Source organism: Vidua macroura, chromosome Z, assembly GCF_024509145.1.
Source record: "Vidua macroura isolate BioBank_ID:100142 chromosome Z, ASM2450914v1, whole genome shotgun sequence".
Lineage (NCBI taxonomy): Eukaryota > Metazoa > Chordata > Aves > Passeriformes > Viduidae > Vidua > Vidua macroura.
This window is the reverse complement of record NC_071611.1, coordinates 67,212,280-67,229,073: the sequence shown is the minus strand read 5'-3', so window position 1 is coordinate 67,229,073 and position 16,794 is coordinate 67,212,280. Positions and strand designations below refer to the sequence as shown.

Here is a 16,794-nt window from a genome sequence, read left to right as displayed (position 1 = left end):
CTGCACTATGAACTGAGAAATGCTCATTAAGCCTTGACCTTGACAAACTGCACGTGGACTAAGCCCATGTTGAGTGTATCAAAAACACTGTCTGTTCCCAAGATCTAACAAGTGTCTAACAAACACCTGGTTTTTAATCAACAGCCTTGGAAACTTATTTTTCTTGGCTGAATAACAATCCAAAGTGTTGTTATCATATTTTTCTTAAACAAACCTTCAAAAGAAGTTACTGACTGAAATTGTGGCTACGATGGAAAATTCCCACTCTCTTGGGGTCATCTAAACAAGGGTCCAAAATGAGATCTTTTTATGCTCTTGACTCCCAGAAGATAGGGAGGTAATGTGTATGTCTCAAACACTGATAAATGAACGGCTGTGGAGGCAGCCAAGGTCTGTTGGAAATAACAGACAAGAATTGTTGGTAATAACCAAGGATTGCTGTTATTAACACGGCCATGAGAAATATCAGGTTTTGGCTGGAGAAGGGGGGGCCAGAGATAGGGCATTTTTCTGTGACAAACAACCACAACACAGCACAAAAAATGGACATGGACTACAGGGTGGGATTAAAACTATCCAAGACCCCTGAAGCCCTCCACCCATTTCCAGAAAGACTGGTAGAATAGACTGCACGTGATAATTAATTTACAGAGAAAGTGAGAAACCCATCTTTGGGGTAAGGAAACCTTCCCATAAAGAGATGTCCTCCCAAACCCAGGCAGTGCCCCCAGGACCCTGGACATCTCATGGGCTGGACCAATGTAGGTGGGTTGATGCAGAAACCAGGACTGACATCCTATCAGCTGGATTCATGCTGGAACCAGGAATGGTGATCTCTTTTTCTAACCATTTCTTTTTAATCGGAAAAGGAACTTAAATTCAAGTGAGTGCACAGCAGCTTGCGCCAGGTACAGTGACTACCATCTCTTCTTGTGATCATTCTGGGAGACTGATAAAACTTCTTTAGATGACATTCTTATTTTTTTATAAGTATGGAAGCCAGGGCTGCCAGCCCTTTTCTCTTTCCCCTACTTTAGGCATACAAGATTCATTTCCACCTGCAGAGATCAGAGAAGTGATGCTTTGGGTTTTCCTCAGCTTCTTTAGAAGTTGACAAAAAAAAGTCTAGTTGATTAAATATAAACCCCAGATTATAAAATACCAAAAACAAACACCAAAACCCCAAAAAGCCAAATCAATCACAGTGGGAGTGTTTTCAATAGCAGAGTAATGAACAAGTAAGACACCTGCACAGAATATTTGAAGTTCAGTGAAGGGAGAAGACTTCCAGATGTCATAAGACATTTATAAAACAAGAACCATGTCTGTGCTTATTCCAGTCTTCTGCCTCCTTATGTTGTACCTGTTCTTTTCTTCTTGCTCCATGGCTAAATTCTTCAGCTTTATGCAAAAACATGGCTATTACTAAGCAAATAACCTGTGTTTTATGTTCACATTATTATGCATATTAGAATCAGCAAGAGAGTTCTCAAAAATCTGTGCATAGCACAGTTATTAAGCAAAGCTGGACATGAACAATGCATTTCTTGTGTAATGCTCATGTTATTCCCAGCTGACAGATAAAGAAAAGACAAAAAAACCATATCTTTAGTTCTAAAAGGTGACTTCAGGCAGAGAACTGGGCTGAAATTGGACTGTGGGCTGAAATGCTTTAACAGCAAACTTTCATGACCTTGTGGCTCAGAAAGAGTTCCATGTCCTGGCTCCATCTGACATCTTCCTATGTGAGAAGTGCAGGGCCATAGCAGACATTCCTGGAAAACTAGAGCTCAGAAATACTAAATTACTTGGGGCTTAGGCTCAGGAAGAAAAACAGCGTTACCCTTCAGCTGTAGAAGTCAGCCTGTTGTAGAAAATTTGCCCTCCTAGGAAACAAAGGAGGCTGGGCAGGGAAAGTCCATGAAAGGCTGTAATTAGCTCAGGACAGAACCAGGACTAAGCCTGACCCTGGAACTTCCACCTAAGAGTTTGTCATGGTGCAAACAGCTGCTACAACCATGTAGTATATATTATGGGCTGTATTTCACACAGGGTTGCACATTGTTCAGAAGTAACGTGCACAAAATGTGCCAGGCTTTCCAAACATTTCCCAGCAAATCCTGATCAAAGGAGTTACAATTTATTTCTCCATCATTATTCACACAACATTCAGTGCAAACAGATGGATATTGACACAGCAGTGGGTGGACTCTTTAGAAGTAATAATGTGGTGTTTCATTTATCTGCTACCATGAGTACCAGGCAAAATACTCAGTTAATAACTTTAAGGCTTTTCTTGCATACTTTTAACCAACAGACAGACTCTGACACTACTCCAAGTCAAGCTATAGGGAGAGAAAAGAGCTGGTTAATGCATTTTGACAACAGAGCCAGGTAAGTCCTTGGATCTTTATGGCAAAACCACCAAGGTTTTCTGCTTTGTTAGTAAGTTTCTTGGATCAGGTTTTAAAAATTGCAGGAACTTTAGCCAAGAACACAAAGGAGCAGTTGATCTGTTTCATCAGACTTCATAATTTCCTTCCTGTCTGAAGGGCAGTGTCACCTTCTCAGTCTGTCAGCTGGGGTGCATTTCTCTGTGATAACAACAAAATTCTGGCACTGACTTTTATTAGAACCCTGTTTGCAATGTGAGTTCAGGTCCTAAACAAGGGAAGCAAAATTCAGCTTAAGTTCAGACCTCTGTTGAAAGGGCACAATTTAAATTTTAAATATTCAACAACACATGGCATGTGAACAAATGTAGTGACCCAGAAGCTGTTTAAGGATCAGCTTCATTTTAATGCTCATGAGGCAGGGGCAGGGAGAAGAGAAAATTGAATGAGAAAATCAGCAGTGAAGACTAGTTTAAGACCTCATGCCTCCACATGCAGTGCCTCGAAATAAATGAGCATTTCATTTGCTTATACAAGGACTGGTAAAATGGAGAGAGAAGGGGATCTTCCCTTTCTGATAAAGAAAAAAGCTGCCCCCAAAACAACCCTCTTTTTCTCCAAAAATCCATTGTAAGAAAAATGCCCCATCTAGAAAATACAGAAACCTCTCATGCAAGTCAGCAGTCATCACTGGCACTCACTGTGGCATATAAAGCTGAGTAGATGCTCAAAGCAGCATGTTTGGATGGAAAGGATCTCCTGGCCTTTTCAATCACCTCCACATCCCCTGTGCAGATGTTGCCGTTGTTTATGAACTGGTGGTGGGCCCGACAGTCGTTTCCAGTGTAGTTGGGTTTGCACACAGTCAGGAAGTAGGGAGCCAAGTTCCCAGTCACAACCTGGCCAGCATTTACAAAGATGTCAGTGGCAAAAAGTCCAAATGCAAACACTCCTGTGAGGAAAGGTTAAAAATAGTGATTATTCAAACAGGTTTAGAAAATGTCACTATACCTGAGAGGGAGAGACATAATGAGAGTAGTATCAAATAGTTACAGCAAATCTGTGACAAAAAAAAAAAAAAGGGGATCTCTGAACCTGAAAGAGCAGTGTAGTGCTGAGACACAATACTTCTCTTATCTAACATTACTACCTAGGATTAAGTACCTTTTGGATTTTGACTATTTGCCACCTTGATGTTGAAAATTTACAATCCTGACCTAGCAATACTTGGTGTGTACTTTTGGAAGCAACCCAATGTTTTGCTCTGGAAGACAGCTGCAATTCAGCTCATGTCACCAGGAGCACATAACCACAATCCTGTAAGATGAAGTATTCACTTGAATGCAGGAACTTTTCCAGTGTTGTGAAGTATCTCTTGACCAATACTGCAGATGTCACATCCTTCACTGACTCCCCTTGAGTGTTATCAATACCTGCTACAGCTGCTATGAACATTTGAGGATCTTTCAGATGCATGTAATGGCTACATACCAAAGGTACAGAACAGCAAGTTTGCAAAATTACCAAACCTAAATGTTCTGAAAGATTAAATCAGCTCTCCTCTTCCCCTTCTCATTACTAAGGTTGATTAAAGCATCACAAAAACATAGAACAAATGAATACTGGCTTCTGATGTAGGAATACTGAGGGTCATGCAGTTTTGCTTTTTCCCTTCTGTAGCTCTGTAAGTAAATGTCATTAAATTATAAATTATCTGAGATTGTTATGTATTTAAACATGACCAAGAGCTGGAGCTTGAGGGAAATCATCTCAGGAAAGCTGTGGTAATATCTTAAGAGCTGGCACCACCATGATTGTTACATCTTCAATGCTTATTTATACTGAATTTAAAAAAAACAGATTAAAAGGCTGTTCTAGTATGAGACACAAAAAAATATGAGGGACTCAAAATAATGCAGCAAGTACAGGCAGTAACAGAAAATAAAACTATAACTAAATATGTTGTACAAATGTTGAGTGGGGTTTGCCTGTGCCAGTGGGTTAGAGAGATGGTTTGGTGTCACTGTGGCACAGATCCCTTGCTGCAGTACTGATGGGAAGAGCCATTCCCTTGGGAAACAGCCTGGAGGGGCTGCAGGGCTGCAGAGCTGTTCCTCCTCACCATCCTTCCCCAAGGTCAGCAAGGAGCATCACACAGTAAGATTATTCTGGAGGCTGAATGTATTACTATCCTTCATGTATGTTTATTTTTATTTATTATTAATGAACTGGTATGTGATAATGGATTTTAAAAGCTGGTGGTGGCCAAAGAAGGAGGGTGCTTTCCTCTGGTTTTAGGCTGCAGGACTGGCCCCTGTCTTTTCAATGATGTGACAGTTTTCCTCCCATTTATCTTGCTAAGTGTGTTTAAAAGAAAAGCACAGAGACCGCTTCTTTATTTCCTTTATCCCTCTGATAATATTTCAAATCCATGGTTTTCCACAGCCATCAGGAACTTCTCACCTACATTAGTCAATGCATAAGCAAGTTCAAAGGAAAAAGGCAGAAGGGTATCTTTTCAGCCTGGTGAAACAGCAGAAGTTATGACAGTGAGGAATCTTGTTTTATATACAGCACTCTGTTAAAATTTTAATTTTTTTTTTTTGGCACAGCTTGCTTTAAATAGCAGCTTTCTGATGTGTTGTGCAAATTACAGGGAGTGCAGGGAGGATTATTACCCAGCCTTTACAATAATTAGAGGAATTTTAAGTGTCAGGCAGTCTGGCTCATGCTCTTTATTGTGCAAGTACAAGCCAAGAACCAAGATATTTCAGGAAAAGGTCATGACCTAAACAAAACTATTTCAATCTTTAGGAAGTGCATATATACAAAGGTACTTCTCTCCATTAAGAAAAGAAGTTTTAACACTTGCATTTTCTTAATATTTGGTAGCACAGAAAGTGGTGGCACAAATGCAGCTGCCAAGGCCTGCACTAATCTGGAGAAGAGCAGGGCAAGCCATGGCTGAAACCTTTGTCACATTCTGACTGTGGTGCATTTTGTCTACTGCAGTTCCTCTTTCACAGTTCTGCCAAGCTGTGCTCTGTGAAAATCACAGCTATGTGCAGCAATGAGTCTGGCTGGCAAGGATGTGACCCTTGCAGGCTGATTACACCTCACATCTCTGGAGACTTGGAGCAAGGGCTGGCTGTAATTGATTTAAAGGCTGTAATGCCAGCCTGCCTGGGCAGTGCTGGACAGTCCCCTGATGGTTTTTGTACCTCAGGAATCCATCTGTTCAATGGATTTGTTCAATGACCTACAGCAGCTAAACTAACTGACCAGAGCACAAAAACACAGTGATATGACTGCCAGCTTTTTAGAGGCAGACAAATGGCTCTAAAAGGCTTCATGGGAAGGGCAACTAGCCCCAGCTCTTCAGGGTCATACAGCTCATGTCTGTGATATAATGTCAGAGAGAAAGAATGGGAGAAGACATGCCTCTTCCAGACTTTGACACTCAGGTGTAATGGGAGGTGGTGTCATCCTGCTCAGCAGCAAGTGCTTTGTTTCAGTGTGCTCACTCTGGGCCATAAAAACTGGAGAGGAACTGTAGGGCAGAGCTTGGCATATGCTGAGGAAAGATGGGAACAGTGCAAGCCACATGGGAAGCAGATCTACAGCTGCTCACTAGTAGAAAGGATGAAGGTTAATTGCAATTACATAAAGCCAATCTTTCCCCTCAGCCACTCATGTCACATAGTCTGGCTGCAAACAGAGACCTTAAAGAAGAGGCGGAAGCTATGTCTGGAAAGGTCTCCTGACTTCTTCTCATTGTACTGAGACACAGCTGTGCTTGTGTCTCAGGAGCAGCCAGAAAAAGGTGCCTAGAAGACAAGACAATAAGCAGAATGTAACTGGGAGAGATACTAGCTTAGACCAGATATAAGAGGGCTGTACTCCCTGCTACTCTATCAGCTGCACCAGAGTCCAAGGAAACAGAGATCAGATTTTAACATATCTTTACCTACAGTGAGAAAAACCTTAGACAAATTAAATGTTCAAGCCAAAAAAAAAAAAAAAAAAAAAAAGAACAAACAAGGAAAGTCCTGTTAAAAAATGCAGAGGATGGACAAAGTGAAGCTTGACTTTCCTGCGTCATCTCACCTGAACTAACAGTTGCCTTGGCAGAAAAGTCTAAGTATTTAGCAGCTTCATTTTAGAATGCTTCATTTTTAATTTCTCCACTTACACATCCCTCTAAATAACTGTCAGAAAGTCTTTAATGAACCCCTGACTTCTGGGCTCTGACCCACATTCTACTCTCATGTTCTATCTCCTATCAAGCTCCTTCTGTGGCAGTTCATCAGTGTTACCACCTCCAGCTCTATGGCTTTTTCTAACAGAGGCATCTACCCTGATGAAGAATCCAGCTCTTCTCACTCACTGTAGCCTCAGTAGAACCTTCTGTCCTCCCTGCAATTCATGTTCAAGCTCTCTTCTTCCACCCTGAATCTATGTAACATCAGTCACTGCAGCTGCTTGTTATCTCCATGGAAAATCTCGCTATTAGAGGCATTTAAAATGCCACTGATTTGAAAAAAATGACCAAATCATCACCACAACAAAACTCAACAAAACCCCCCTTGGGACTTGTAGAAGAACAGCTGAGAAGACATTGAGAAGAGACAAGTGAGAAGCCAGTGGGTAGAAATGAGAATCAGGAAGTAGAAGGCTTTATTAAGGAAAAATCATGAAACCATTAAATAAAGTGACAAATGAAACAATGCACTGAACGGTTCATGAGACATCAGAAGCTCAGCTCCTCAGTAACATATCATGTTTTCTACCAAGGATATTTATTTAGGCACTCCTCTCTGTCCCAGTTATCTGAATTTGTCACTCTTAACGTAACTTGCTCGTAAAGCGTTCATATTTCACACGCACACTCATATGCGCCTAACCCCTTTCCCACCCCTCTGTTTCTTAGGGAAGATTAGAGTTTCATTGGAAAGTGTCCCTGGAAGGACTCAGGGCTCTATGGGAATGCTGATCCTCAGCCCATTTTTGAATGTTTTGCTATAAGAATCCTGTGCATCCAATAAAGCCATACGTTTGTAGTCCTGTGACTCAGACTCTGCTAAACCACCCTTCATTTCATCTTAAAGGGTGTTTTAAAAAAACACCTGTAATCATTAATCCATTTTACAACAGGAGAGATGAGGGTTGCAGGGGAATTTATTGTCCTGTTGCCATGGCATCAGGAACAGGCTCAAAATCAAACTTCTGAGTACTCATAACCTCATTTTAAGACTGGCTATGATCTTCTACTGAAAACCCCATAAAGCTCATTACTCCCTCCTGAGGAATCTACTACTTCCTGAGTCTGACCATGCCAGAAGAAATTCACTTCCCAGTGCAAAAGTGCTCTGGAGGCTCAAGACTCCTCCTGACAGATGTACAGGGTATCTTCCTTCCTCACTGCTTTCACAACCACCAGTTTTCATGGTGGCAGCTGCCAGCTCAGAGCCTAGCACCAAAGAGAACACTATGGGCTAATGTGTCCCCAGCACAGTAACCTGTTCCTCATTGTGGAGAGTCTTCAGTGATAACATCTACAGTAGTTTGAACTGCTGCAGCAGTTTTGGTTTGGGGCAATACCCCCAAATACAGCTCGAGCCCAATGGAAAGACAGCCAGTTAATAACAGAACATGCACTGTTTCACAGTGAACTTCAGATGCAAGGCAGACAGAAGGACAAGGTCAGGTAAGCTGTCTTGTGCAGCTGCTCAGGGAATTGACATCAGAGCTCTGGGGTATATCTATTCTATTACAATAAACTCAATGTGTGTATAAATCTTGTAAACCTTTATTTGCTGAACTAAAATCTTAATTTGCTGAAATAAAGCCCTAATTTAATTATTTAGCTGCCCACTGTGAAGTGTCACCATGCTTTAGATTAAGTTGTCAACAGAAGCTGATCTGCACTATTTGTTAACAGCAAATTATGCGCATCTGAAGTAAAAGCCACTGGTAACAAGCTGGTGAAGCGTGCTGAATTTCTAGATATCTGGACTATAAAGGGGCTACTTGCATGTTATCAGGGCTTTGCAGGCAGACAACTTAATCACATGGATTAGAAACCTAATATAATGAAATGCAACACAATACACACCATAGTCACCCTGTCAGACTAGGTCAGGGAGGTCTGAATCCCTGATCCCAGGGGTATGATAGCAGCTGTACATAAAGCAACTAAAACCTTGACTGAAATCATTCACTAAAATATTTTATAACCTCAGTTTGAAATACAAAGGATTAAGTAGAACACAGAAGCAAATGCAAGGTGCAGTGATGTTAACAAAGTGCTGAATGTGAAATTTCAAGACAGATTGAATAAATATACAAAAGGCTGTGTATGCTCAAGTTGGGAGACAGGGCGAAGAGGCAGAGGCCCAGGAAACAGCCACCCTTACCAATTATTTTCTCAAAGGTTCAGCACATAAATAGCAAGTTTTGGCATCAGAAATTGATGACAGAGCTGCTGGGAAGGGTGGGAGAGGAGGGAGGAGAGAGGACGTGCCTGAAGTAAAGCAGTGCAGCAGCAATATATTAGAAAAAACTATTCTGAAGCAATTGCACACCACTAGTTTGACCTCAAAACCTTAAAAAAAAGTCTGTGAAAGCAGCTGTAAAAGATAAAGAGGAAGATGGAAAAAAATTTGAAGCATACATCAAAGTCTGATGTTTCCAAGCTAAGGCAGCTTTTTTTCACTGATAAAGAAAGAGTTTCTCTAAATATAGGGAACGTAGCAGGTTTCACCAATCTAGGCTGCAATACAGGACTTGATATACATTCCAGCAAGGTGAGAAGCAGTCTTTTGCCACAAAAGCAAATGTCAATCAGCAGGAAGGATTCATGTCTGGGGCAGGAAGCAAGAAAAACTTGTGGCTCTGCTTCATGCAGACAAATAATCAGGGAGAGATTTAATACAAAGCTCAACATTCAGAGTCTCAACTAAACTCAGGAGGGAAGGCTCTTAGAAACAGACGTGTGCTGAGACCTTGTGGAAAACAAGGAGAGAATCAACAGAGGGCACAGTAAACAAGATAGGAAAAAAACAGAGAAGAAACATGGGGCTTTGTTAGCATTCCAGAAGAGCTGTAGGTTTTTTGTTTTGCTCCACTTTCAAAGTGCAAAAAAGTCCTTAATTCTGTATCCATGAAGGTAAAGTAAGAGCAGAAAAGCTCAAGTCTAGCAACCAGAAGATCCAACAGAGATTGCATTACAAGAGTCCTTGTATTTCACAGGACCAAAAGATGGCTTATAGTTTCCCTTTTTGCATCTCTTTCCTTGCATAATATAAATGAACGCTCAGTGAAGTATCTACAGTTTTCTACTTGTTTTGTGGAAAGCACATTTAGGCTACAGTTCTTAAAATCCCATCTCTTCCCAGCAACTTCCATTACAGAGTTGGGGGTGGGGCAGGGGGGGGGAAGCCTCTTTGCACTCCTAAAATTTGGGACCAGCAACTCTCAAAAGTTCTCCATGATGTGCATTGCAGGGCCATTCAGTAGTGTTCATTTTTCCTGACACATGAGAACCTAGACACATTGCAGGATTTTTCTCATCCTTTTGAATAATATAAACTGTAATGCCTTATAAGGCAATTTTCCAAGGAGTTAAGTAACTGCTTTTTGCAGGTACTCATTAAGACTTGCTCAAATATTTTGGCAACAAAACTAAATTGGCAGCAATCTTTTTTTTCAACAAGCCAGACTGCTTGCTAGGGAAGAGAACTTACTTGCATGAGAACTTAATCAGAACTTGTTAATCAGCTCTGTAACTTCTGGCCCTAAAGTTTATCAAGAGTAGGCACATACAGAGAAATCCATGTACAAGCAACCTAGTTGTCTTTGCACAGCCAAGCACCTGGGAAGCTTCATTTTATAGTGGGCAGCTGTATGGAGGTAACTTCCCTGGATCATCCAGGCACAGGGTACAGCTGCTCAGTCCTTGCCATGTTTTCAAAACACAGGTGAAATGCAAAACGAAAACCATGCAGTTATTTTCAGTTCCTTTCATAAATTATTTCATCCAACAAATTCTACTTCTCTCATTTCACTGCAGAGGCAGGGAAAAGGCTTCAGAAGAAAAGCACACAGTGTAGTTTAAGACAAGGCAAAGACTTCAAGCCTTTTCTAATAATATTAATCTCATTTTTCTCAGGAAAACAAACACAGCTGCAAAGCCAAGATTCATTTCCCTAGCATGGTTTATGTCCTACTACTCTCTGAGAGTCCACTGTATCATTGCTATCCCCTTCTCTTCCACCAGAAGAGAAACAACAACATGAATGTTTAAGAATAAAGCTAACTGTAAGAAAATATACTGAGCACAAACTTAGCCTCCATGATCTAAGGACTTCTAGTGTTGACCCCACAGGCAAAAGTGTTTGATTGGGACTTTGCAACATGCCAAATGTGCTGGAACAGTCAAAAAGCCCTGAGTAGCCTAGTGGACACTGGTACCCTGCTTCTCTTTTATTGGCAGTTTGCTGTCCATCAATATATCCCACAGGCTATGTGAAATTCAGGGGTGTTTTACTTTTAACTGCATTCCGGTGTTTTTCTGTTCCCGCTAGCAGCATGCAGACCAGGCCCAAGTAACAAAACACAGGTGGTTTGTTTCCACCACCATGGTGGCAGAAGGCACATTTCACTTCCTACCTTCCATGCACAAAGCAGAAGGTACAGAGAGAGCTGAAGGAGAAGGAAAACCATGGTTCTTCTGCTTTGCAGCATACGTTTGATGATGATAATTATGCTAGTACCTTCAACTCTGTGCTCTGAGGAAGTACCCCTGCTTACAGCCAGGGATGTGCTCCATGGAAGCAATACAATACCTGCCAGAGCCACAGCAGACATTTTCATTCCAGGTAAAGCTCAGAAATTCAGCAGTGACAGGGAAGAAGTGCCTTCCATATATTTCAGCTGGAAGTATCTTTTCCCCCCGCTTCTTGCTCTAAGTCAGACCATTAACTGGGGCTCAACTCTCTGTAAGAGGCAGTGAGGGTGCTTCACTTCTGAGACAGCACAAGGAGGGCAGTGCTGTGATGGCAAAGCCCCTCTTGGCCAGTGGGGAGCCATCTGAGGAGCCACTGGCCCATGCCATCAGCCAGACATCCCATCCCACACATGAACTTGGGACTCATAAACAGTGTGAAGAAGGTAAAGCAGTTTGCAAGCACCATAAAAAGCAACCTCCTAATGGTTTAATGGCAGAACTTCATTTCTCAGCAATTAACTCAATGAAAGCTCTAAGAAAAAGCAAATAAAATGGAAATAATATTATTTTGAAGTGAGCTCTGGGCTATTTTATGCTGTGCTCAGCTGAACATTATGTGGCAGAGCTATGGATGCTAAAATTAGAGCTGAAAAGTGCCGCCAGATAGATGAGCTGGTGAGGACAAATTTGTAACTAAAATGGGTAGCTCGCATAAACTAGCAATGATGGATTTATTCACATAAGGATTTGATTGGTAAAACCTTTCTTTAAGGGTCTCAAAAAAGCATTAAGCTCAGCAGAATATGATCTAAACCCGCTCCAGCCAGCATGATATGGCAAATTTTGAAAGTTACCTTGGAAATCCTGAGGGGACTATCCCTCTAAGGTGGAAGATGCCTGCAAAGATTTCACAGCTTAATTAATTTTGTAATGTACTTTGTCAGGGTGTTTTGTCCTGGTTTGGTGCAAGCAGGGTCCAAGCTTGCAGTGCACAGGATGCTTACCTATAAAACGTATTATTCTGCGAAGCAGTGGGTTCAGGTAACAGCACTCTCCAGTCAAAATAGTTTTCTCTTGAATAATGAGGGTTTCTCGGGTTGACTTTATGAAATACATGGATATCTCACCAATAAAAATCTGCCAAGGAAAGGGAAAGAAACAGAAGGTTAAAAATTACATGAGCAAACATTAAAACATGGATGTCTAGTTCCAGCCCACAGACAGTGCTACACAGCCCTGTGTTTTGGGGACATTGCACTTGCACTGTGGGGCTCAGCATGACTGGCACACACCCAGCTCCCACCCTGGAGTGGGATCATTACTGCACTCAGTGGTGCAGAGACCCAGAGAAGCTGACTTAACTCACAGGGAGGATTATGGTGGTGCATCTCTCCCCCCTCCCCTGGCTGCAGAGCTGAGAAATGCTCATTAAGTCTTGGCCTTGATAAGCTGCACCTGGACTAAGCCCCAGCTGAGCATATCAGAAACACTGTTTTCCCAGAAACTCTGCTGTTTAACAAGCATTTGGTTTTTTCACTAACAGCCTTGGAAACTTATTTTTCTTGCTGAATAATAACCCAAGTGAAAGAATATTTTTGTTGTTGAATTTTCAAAAAAAGCTACCAAACTTGAATTTTGCCAAGGGTGGAAGATTACCATAACTAAAGTCCACTCTCTTGTGACCCTCAAAATAAGAGTTCAAAGTGAGATCCTTTTTGAGCTCTCAATTCCCAGAAGATGAGGGTAATGTGTATGTCTCAAACACTGATAGCTGGATGGCCAAGAAGCCAGCCAAAAACTGTTGGCAATAATAGACCAGAAATGTTGGTAACAACCAAGAATTGTTGTTTTTAAAACAATGTGAGAAAGAACAATATTTGACTAAACGTTCTATTAACAAAAATGAAGTCTCCACTGATGATGATGTTAGCTGTGCTTATGTATTACATATTTTTGTATGAACATTCATGCTTTCTATAAATGTAATAGCTGCTTCCCATAGGAGTAGGATCATTTCTTAAGCACTTAAAACTAATTTAGTTCTGTTGCACTGAGGCCTATCTACCCTCACTAAAGCTGGGCAGAATTTAATCACAGGCTTTAGAGGCAATGATGGTCCACACACAGCAGGAGCCTGTGAAAATATCACCTATCATGTTCTGTCAGCAGGCTTTAGAAAGGGAAACTGGGACCCTTTTAGAAAGACAGAGTTTGTAATTAAAGTCTTTAAAATAAAAAAAAGCCTGCCTGATGTGGAAGAAATGAGCTTTTAAGGGGAAGCACTCAAGATTATTAATTTAATACATTATTCCAGGACATATACAAGAGAATCCATAGTGTTAGGGAACAGTCAGAAAAATACATAACAGAAATGTTTGTGTATGTACACACAGGGTGGCACAGACACCCAGAGCTAGTATAAATGTCAAGGAAGTCACCTTAGTTCACTCTGACTGTTGGAATGGTGTGCTGTTTCAAGGGCAAAAGTTTATCCTTATTAAGCCAGATGAGTGTCCTTATTGATTATTGACATTCAAACCAAGTATGCTCAACCTCTTTATAATTCTACCCGCTGATGGCAAGAGCTGTGGAGCTGTAAAATGCATGTCAATAATGGCATCTGGAAGGGAGCTGATGCATGGGAGCTGCACCAAAATATTGCCTTTATCCTGTTTCACTCCATCTGCTCTTAACAGAATTGGCAAGCAGTTCAATAAGCTCAGCTCACTAACGATGGGGCTGGGAATTAAGAAAAAAACCATCTGCACTAAAGCAGTTTGAAAGTGACACTCTGTTTCAACCCGTTTATTATTTGAATTATTACAGTGTTCAGAAGTTTGAATTACTGCTTTGGCTCTCTGTCTGCTCGGGGCTGTACATACACACTGAGAGCGATTCACACCCTGAGGGAATTCTACGCTATGAACACAGGGGCTACTCGACTTTAAAATATCCTAAACTTTTCAAATATGAGAGACTTAGGCATAAAACATACTAATGGTCATCCTGTAACTATACATCCATCTTTAAAGTTCCTTTACATCAGATGTTAACAGAGTGTTTTCCTGCTTCAATTCCCATCTTTGTTTCTATAAGTCTAGCTGTCTGGCATACTCCTAGCAACTCCCATGTGCATAGATTAGTTCCACTTAGATTTAGGAGTAAATTTTGTCAGGCTGTAAATCTGTTCAGTTCTATTCCACTGATTTAAGCAGAATTATCCCACTTTTCCTACAGCATAAGAGTTCAAAATTTGATTTTTTAAAATGAATACTGCCTTTGGTTTAATGCAGAGTTTAGGCATATGGCAATAAAGCTGTGTTTGTGTGGAGATATGAAGTGATTCAATATAACTGGACCATTCTTGTCATGTCATCTCTGACACTTAATTTAGCTGCTGAAATTTGTTTTCTAAAATGGTTAATATGGGCTCTCTAGAAAGTCACCCTTGCTGTTTCCTAAAAATTCAATGGGCAACTGGACACCTGATTCTGAAAGCTAATGTGTCTGTGTGCAGCTGAATGTGGTCTGAATAGCTCTCAAAGAACTTTTGTTTTTTGTTTTTTTCCCCAGGTATTTCTGAAATCAAGTAACTCCACTGATTCTTGTGATTTAAACCCTGATGATGATGCTGCATGAGCAGGGTCCACATCCAGCCAAGTTGTCCAGCTGGCCTCCCAGAATCAATCACCAGCACTGCTGAGTACCTCAGCTCCTGCCAAAACAGAATCAGCACTCCAGGAATGGTTACAAATCAGTTCTATAGCTGACATCTAAACATAGACTCTGTATCTAAATATGGGTTGAAAAAGAAAACAGCAAGCAAACTGTTTTTATTTCCGTTTGGGAAAACAATGCAATGTTAATTAACTTCTGTATCATACTGGCTTAATTAGACAGTATAAATGTCAGGAGAATTGCACTGAATTGCAAAGGTAGTGCCCTGAATGTGTTTTTCTTCTTGGTTTCTTAAATAAAATAGCAGCTCATCTACACTGAGGACATATTGCTTGAGAACTCTTGCTCACATTGCATTTCCTATTACTACCAGGTAAAAATACAAGAATGACCCAAAGCCCCAGTATGAATTTTAAGCACCTACCCAGCAGGCATTTTTCCTCTGCTGATTTCAACCTCTCCAGTGAGAAAACTTCTTCAATTTTCCCTGCCTTCCCATTACTGTCAGTGTCACCAAATACTTGCCCCTCAATGTTCAGCTCTCAAAGTCCTTTGCTGCACACACTTTACTTATTTCCTGCCTCATCCTGACCCAGCAGATGATAAAATTATCTGTCCATTTTCCTCTTCAACAGTCTTTTATCCATGATAGTCCTTCAGCTGACATTTTCAGACAGTGAAATGTCTCATCTTCCCCTTTCAAGTTCTCAGCACAGCATTAGCACCTGATATTCCCTGAACTCCTGTACAGATTAGTGACAGTTCGTAAATTTAATTATCAATTTGATCAACAAAATAATGGAACTATTGCTTTTAAAAGGAGGGATCTTTTTTTTTTTTTTCCTGTAGCACTTTCTGATAAGCTCACACAAAGGATCATTTGCACACCTTTGTTAGAAAAAAAAAAATACGTGAACATCAAGAAGACCTGTTTCTGTGAGGATGAATTAAAATAAACTATCCAAGAATGTATATGTAACTGTGGTACAACCAAGAAGAGGTTGCAGAACAGTTGCATATTGGAGCTGCCCTCCTGTGGTAATTGTGCAGTGGGGCAAGGTTGAGGAGCCGACTTGAGTTGTATTACATTTAGAAGAATAATTATTGATGGTGCTGACAGGCACGGAGGGCCCAGTTTTTAACCCCCTTTGTTCCTTTTATCAGTTTTTCTCACTACAGGACATTGGCTTTGTACCTGAGTTCAAATGCAAAGCTGAGGACTGCATCCCCTCTTCATTCCCCTGCCATGCTTTTGTTTACTTCTCCAGTAGCCAAAATATTTCTCCTTAGTCATATTTCTCCAAACTCCTGTGCATGTAGAGTGCCACAATCTGGTTCCTCCCCTGCTCCAGTCACGCTGCCCCAGTCTCACCTCTGCTTTCTTCCCTTTGAAAACCTACTACAGATTCACTGCAACTCCAGCTGCTCACCTCACTTCTCCAGTGGGATCTGCCCTGACTGCCTCCTCGTTGTCCCACTGCTGCTGCAGAGGCTGTACCTCATGTTGGAAAATATCCTAATTATATTTTTTTTATTATTTTATAACTTTAGTCAGTTTTCACAGAATCCCAGAATGAACTAGGTTGGAATAGAACTTTGGTATCATCTAGTCCAACATATGTTCACCTTTGACGCAGGGGAACGGGATTAGGGTTTCTTTCCTTTCCTTCAGGGCACTGTTCCACCACATCAAGGTCTGCTGGCCTAAATCTCATCTTAAAATCTCAACAGACTGGGGGCAGAACAGAAGATACACCAAAGGTAACAGCCAGCAGCGGCCATCAAAGGCCGTTAACAGACCATCAACTCCAAACAACACCCCGGTCTGGAAAAGGAGAGAGAAGAATAAGGACCTAATTAGCACCAGAGGTGAAAATATCTGTAAGGAACAGGAAACCAAATACTAAGAGCTACGTAACTTGAAACCAATGAACATTAAACCAATGAATATCTATGGGTTTTGACTGTAAAAAGTTTGTGAAAAATCTCATTAAA

The 16,794-nt window shown here is 41.1% G+C and overlaps 1 protein-coding gene across 2 annotated transcripts in view; it reads right to left on the bottom strand.

The window, feature by feature from the left end:
- Window positions 1–16,794, bottom strand: part of PLPPR1 (phospholipid phosphatase related 1) — a 127,219-nt gene that overhangs the window by 6,360 nt on the left and 104,065 nt on the right. For both annotated transcript variants that reach the window (XM_054003078.1, XM_054003079.1), the window contains exons 4-5: window positions 12,126–12,258; window positions 3,095–3,345 (exon numbers count right to left, since the gene is read on the bottom strand). In XM_054003078.1, coding sequence (XP_053859053.1) covers window positions 3,095–3,345; window positions 12,126–12,258 — 384 coding nt within the window. The remainder of the gene's footprint in view (window positions 1–3,094; window positions 3,346–12,125; window positions 12,259–16,794) is intronic.